General features: G+C 44.1%; 1 protein-coding gene across 2 annotated transcripts in view; it reads left to right on the top strand.

Annotated features, from left to right (window-relative positions):
- Positions 1–3,647: 3,647 nt before the first annotated feature.
- Positions 3,648–6,401, top strand: part of nrp2a (neuropilin 2a) — a 73,428-nt gene continuing 70,674 nt past the window's right edge. Inside the window, exon 1 of one of the 2 annotated variants that reach the window (XM_076303065.1) lies at positions 3,648–4,429. In XM_076303065.1, the coding sequence (XP_076159180.1) occupies positions 4,357–4,429 (73 nt within the window). In that variant the 5' untranslated portion in view covers positions 3,648–4,356. The remainder of the gene's footprint in view (positions 4,430–6,401) is intronic. The other variant, XM_076303064.1, reaches the window with a different exon arrangement.

Genomic DNA, 6,401 nt, shown 5'->3' with positions numbered 1-6,401 from the left:
TCTTCCAACATCCACCAATTCCCCCAATCTAATAGGTCATGCACAGGTGGGCGGATAATGGAGCCTTATCGGCTCTGCAGAGAGGACCACCTTGGCTAGCTTACATTTGACGTGGTGTAAACATACACCAGTCTGTTCCATGTAAACTCTATCCCATTAGAAATGGCTTATGGGACTCAGCCTGGACAACATAGTCAGGCTAGTCACTGTGTCTTATCAGAGAGAGAGAGAGAGAGAGAGAGATGCAGACATAGGGAGCACGAAGGAAAAGAGATAGAGAGAGAGAGAGAGAGAGGAAAATTGAGAGAGATTTGAATTGGTAAGATGCTGAAAGAGAGAGAGTGAGATAGAGAGCAGAAGAAGAGAAAGGGAATTAAAGTTCTAGTCAATCTGTCTGTGCCTGCTTTGTGTATGCGTGTGTTTCTGTGTGTGTGTGTGAGGGAGGGAGAGAGAGTGAGAGAGAGAGAGCTTGAGCTATCTCTTGAAGCCCCCCTGTTAATCTCCAATAAAGATAACAGGCTCTTTCGCCGCTGCCCCCGACTGGGCCGGCATCTGTTGTCTCTTCACGCTGACCTCCAGCGCTGGCCGCCTCCTCTGCGCCACTCGGCCTCCCCCCATCAGGGCTGATCCTCCGACGGCCCCCATCCTCTGCTCTGTCATTTCACTCCCCGCCATCCGGCGAGCTGACAAGGGCTCCGCTCCCTGGGATCAGCCAGCAGAACACAGTGGGGAGAGGAGGGTGCTGAGGGCAAGAGAGAGCCGCCGCATTGTGTGGAGGTTACAGACAGCACACTTTGGTTCATTTATGTATGAACAGAAGACTTTGGTTCATTTGTGTAGTTCATACTATACATTTGATGAACTTTGGTTCATTTACGGCATACATTTTACGCATTTATTGTGTGTAGGTTACAGACAGTGCCGGTTTATTTATATGTGAACAGAAAACTTTGGTTCATTTATGTTTTTAATGGAGTGAACAAAAGGCTACAGGCGGTGTGTCATTATGGACAGGGGGGAAATACCAGACACAAAACACCAAAGCAGCGGGCTGAATTTGGGATACCAACTTCATGGTGAATGTATGTCTTCACTGTAGGGTAGTTTGAGTCCAATGTTAGTTTATGCACTATAGGGAATTTCAAAAGCATAATATTGATATTTAAGAGTGTTCCATGACTTGCCAAAATCAGGTCCAACAGCTAACTTGCTAACTGTCTCCTCTTAAGATAAAAGCGCACACTGGCATCAACAGTAGTGCACTTAAAAAGGGGGAAAGGGTCCAATTTTGGAACCATACCAACACTCTTAGCAGTCTGACCAGTAAAGTTACTGCAGCTTTTTTATTGGGTGAGAGCGGAGTGGGTGAGGGTTTTATGGGTGCCAGGCAGAGTTAAGCAGGGGTGACAGATGATGGGCTTTGTGGAGGCTGGTAGGAAGTGACATCACGATATAGTTGCAAGCACGTTGTTTGTCTTATGGAGAGAGGGGTGTTGACTGAGAAAGACCTGATGGCTGTGTGAATAGAGGTCTCTGTGTTCATAACATGTCAGAGAAGGAGAGAAACAGTGGGCAGCTGGGCACACACACACACACACACACACACACACACACAAACACACACAAACTTGACCAAGATGTACAGCCTGTGGCACCGCTGGAGACTATGCAGACAAACAGCTCCAGGACACATGGATGGAGAAAGGTGGGTGGGTGGGTGGATGTGGGTAAGGGGTAGGACCACTCAGCCAATCATATTGTTGACTGGAATACTCTCCCTCATGGTATTGGCTAATGAGGGTGATTGAGAGAATTTTGAGTGTAGTGATATGACAGTGGTCTCCCTGGGGTCGTCAGTGGGTAGTCTGTGAGTGACAGCCCTGTGATGCGAAGCCACGTTTACCTCAGGGCCATGACACACGGGTGTCTAAGGGCATGCGGCCATCACATGCTTACTACGCTTGACCGGTCATAGAGGACACCAGGGTGATTAAAAACAACAATAACACGTCAGGAAAACAGAAAAATAACACCCATTTGTGGTGTTAACGATTCAGCATTTGTATTTTAGGCTACCCTTACATGTTATGTGCATTTATCGCTGAGTCAAATATCATGTAGACACATTTTGGCAAGTCAAGGCAGTTTAGCGCATTTCATACACAAGACAGCAGACAATAGGCCTACTGGCCTAGCTTCTAAATAAAAGAATGATGGACAAAAATAAACGAATTGATACATAAATACATAACAATGAATTAAGACATATTAACAATAGACATAAAACACATAATCAAAGGTGATGAAATAATTAAAATCCATAATATATAAATATAACTATATAGAATATACAAAAAGTATAATTAGACCCTTCAAACATATTTAGACGACTATGTCCATGGGCGGAGGGAAACCGGGCGGTTCTTTGTCCTCGTCAAACTGCTAGTTTGACAGGCAGAACGAGCCTACATTGTTAGGTTTTCCCATTTCTCAAGTCTGTAACTGCTCGCTAATGCTACGCACCCGGAGCGCTTCCCTGTCTAATGTACCCTACTGTAAACAGTCGGCATGCGGGCTGGCTGGCTAGGCAGGGAGCGCTTCTCAGCGATGTATTTTTGGGTACTGGAGGCACCCACTGTGTTATTAAATTGCATGCTTCTCTGTAGTTAGTTCTCTGCTGATTGCAGAGCAACGTCTGGGCCGGGTCAGGGCGGATTCTGCTCTGCGGGTGGGTCCAAAAAACACACAGATACACACACACACCATCTCGATTTTGAACCGTGCGAGCGTATGATGTGTGATTGCGGGAAAGGGTGTGAATCCCATCGAGTGCAGCTTACCGTGTCTCCCTGTTCTCACCGCTCCAATTCTTATTCCACAAGTTCATAAGAGACTGTATTGCAGAGACTCGAAAACATAGGTTAGCCTACCATCCCCTGATGCCAACATGATGCGTCTGTAACGGGAAGAGAATATAGTAAACCTTTGCCTGCTTTGCCTTGCTTGTGTTCAACAGCGTTTACACATTTTACAGAAATAAGTTGAAGGCTATTTTGTGTTTTGCCAATGGCAAGTTGTTCATTTTGCTTTAATGAAAATGTTTCAAAGTGATACCCATTAGACATCCCCCCTCCCTCCCACCCTCCATGTAGTCACTTCTGTTGTTGGTTTGTGTTGGTGTATATTTATTTTCGCTAGGAAAATACTTCTCAGTCTTTCCATTGTATACCCCTTTGCTATTCTTCACGTTGGTAGCCTATTATGGACCTTAGCAACTAGGCACAGTGGTATCATTTAACAGTGATATCGTTCAAATGTCGGCAATTCTGAGCAGTTCTGCGTTATTCAGAGTCCTTTTATATTTATAACTTTGATTGGCAGTCGCCGAAGTGTGCCTTTGTGTGTGTCCGAGTGTGTTCCTCTCCACGTGTGCTCGTGTGTGGAGTGTGTGTATTTAGAGAGCGAGAGAGAGTGTGAGCGAGTGTGTGCGCCCTCCGTGCTCTCTAATCAGTGAGCGAGGGGAGGCGGGTCAAGGCGCTGACTGTAATGCGATAGCTGCTCCGCTCTGAAATGGTATCACATACGCGCGCACACACACACACACACACACACAGACACACGCACGCTGCCTCAACGACCAGGCTTTACTGACGGAGCAACGTGCAGAGATGCCAGACTGCGAGGAGCGACTGAACGGAACGGAGGTGCGCTACAGTCAGCCCAACCTTCTCGCGTAAAACGTGAACGTAACCTGCATTTAAAAGTGAACAAAGTAGAGCAGTGACTGCATTCATCTGTGCTATCATTTGATCTAAAATATTTTATTTGATGACTTGCAGAAATTGTAAAACAACCACGGACTGCTATATTCCAAGGGACGAGAAGGCATCGCCCGCAGATTTTGGAGGTAACTGGGAGCTACTCTCCAAGCATTCTCCAGGGGAAAACGCCAAACTATCGGATCCTGAGGTGGCAATGGATCTAACCTGTGCAATTCTTCAGTCATGAATACGAGGGATACGTTTGAATGATACTGATATGCGCTGTGTCCGCGGACAGATAGACGTCTTTTCCCTGATACATTTTAAAGACTGGCTGAGACTGCCTCTCTGCGAACGGTCAGACTCCTATTAAACGTACCCAAGGCTGAAATTCAACGGAGAAGTTGAGAGACTACATTCAACAGAACCACACTATCTTTACCAACCAATCCTAACACCCTTAGTTAATACACCATTATTTATGGGACAAGGAAAATACTATTTGTATTTGTAGGATATCAAAGACTGGAGGAGGCAAGAATCAACAAACCAACACCAACAGCTGTAAGACATTAGCGGCAACCTATTTTGCAAGATGGATATTTTATCGTCATTGTTTGGATTTTTATTGGCTCTTTGTCTGACACTGAAAGTGCACGGCGAAGATGGTAAGTTGCTCTGCGTCTTACAATCACATGTATTTGTGAGTTTCTTCTGAAAAGCTCTTATTAGTTAATTCACCCTTTACAACCCAGCATCTTTAACACGAACATTTCCTGTTCCAATGTTTTGCAGTACAAATCTTGTTCGATTTTTTGTTGACGTGTTGATCTGTTTGAAGTCGATTCCAGTCAAATCTGGAAAGGCACTGCCACAGCCTTCGACTAATGATCACTACCATATGCCACAAAATGCCAATTACGCATTTACCCCTCGCCAAAGTTCAAATATAAGCACTGTTGGAAGGAAATATAACTGGACTAATGATTAATACTCCATCTATCAACTCGTGAGAAACACACTGTAATGCATGAAAAGTAGTCTCTAACTGTGATTATAGCCTAAATTGTTAGCAAAAAATATGCCATGATACACCTGGTTCTACATGGGCAAGGATTAATATAGTCTATTTGTGCTGCTGATGAGGGTTCAGTTGGCTAATCCTTTTCAGTAATCCCTGACAAATTTTCCACCTAAAGGGACATCTGTAAAATGATTACTACCCGTGAGCAGTGAGTCAGTGTGGGTAATAGATGGCCTGACAGCCGGTGAGTTCAAAAATGTGCAGGGCTCATCATCTAAAGATGGAAATTATTATGGGAAGGCTGCTGTTTTCCTTCAAAATGATGTGGATATTTTAAACCTGACATTATTCTGTCATCTCAACTAACGCACAAATTGTTTAGAACGTACAAAACTGAAAGGAGAGAGAAAAACATTGTCCTCAATTGTTTCCATGTTGTTCTTAGTTGTGATATGACGCTGGGGGACATGAGTATAAATCGCTTCCCCTTAATTTACATAAATATCTGAAGACTCCAGGCGTCTCGCAAACTGTCAACTGACCTCTAAGTTAATTAGAAAAAAAAAAAACATATTGCACACCATCGTCAGTGACCAAAACTTTATACTCAAGAAAAACTAAAAGAGGTTATCAGGTCCTTATTAGACCATGAATCCAATCTCGAACTCCCCTTTATTTTCAGTTCAATTTTGCCTGCTAAAGTTAAGTTCACATTGGCATTATACGCAAGTAAGATGATCTACGAGAACATCTATATTTATTAGGCTACATTTGTATGACCAGTCATCTTAATTGACCTTATTCTCGATGGCGTCCTTGTCCTCCCCTGAAATACGTATTGATTTTCATTCACTGCATCCGAGAGTAAACGTATTCTCCGAACTAGATTCCATCACCACCTCCAAGCGGTCCTGAAAGTGACCGGACTTTACCCCCGCTTTAACATTGTCCCTTTTCCATGTTCGCCGGTAGTTGTCTTTGAAGCCTTAATTACATCGTGTTTTGAATTTTCTTTCTCCGGAATTAGAGAACAATAGCTCGTTACAAAATGTCAGAGAGGAGGCATCTGTGCTGAGAATTTGTTATCGGAGGTTTTCCCACTTTGGCAGGAGATTGAAGTCTTGATGTGTTCGAAGCGGGCTCTTATCTCGTGTGTTTGTTCCTGAGAATCCACTCAGCGCGTTGACAATGTTCAATTTAGCCATCATCACTAGCGGCGAGAAACGCCAGTAGATTGTCATCAGAGAGATATCTCCAAACGCACTGAAGTAAATCAATTCAAGAATACGTCTGCTGGAGAGAAGACATACAAAAAAACCTGCTGTGTTGCATTTTGTGTAAAACCAATTCAAGCAATTTTCACGAGCTGAAACAAGGGACAACCTTGCGTGTTAAATTTGAGTCCAAATAAGGAGTTAATGCAAGCTTACTCTGTACAGGCTATATGCAATAGCCTGCGTTGTATACTGCCGTTACGGTGATTACAAGATATAGATGTAGTTCCCCCTCAGGAAACTCTCCCACAAGCAGCGGACTTCGTCCACATCCCTGCTGCGTGCGTAACTGCGCGTCGTCGAGAAGCACCAAAACTCTGAAGGGGAAGGAAATGCGAGTCG

Source organism: Alosa pseudoharengus, unplaced genomic scaffold (assembly GCF_046254945.1).
Source record: "Alosa pseudoharengus isolate Yale_2024_CS ecotype anadromous, Long Island Sound unplaced genomic scaffold, YU_APseudo_1.1 YU_APseudo_1.1_scf_24, whole genome shotgun sequence".
Classification (NCBI taxonomy): domain Eukaryota; kingdom Metazoa; phylum Chordata; class Actinopteri; order Clupeiformes; family Clupeidae; genus Alosa; species Alosa pseudoharengus.
This window is presented reverse-complemented; position numbering and strand designations above follow the sequence as displayed.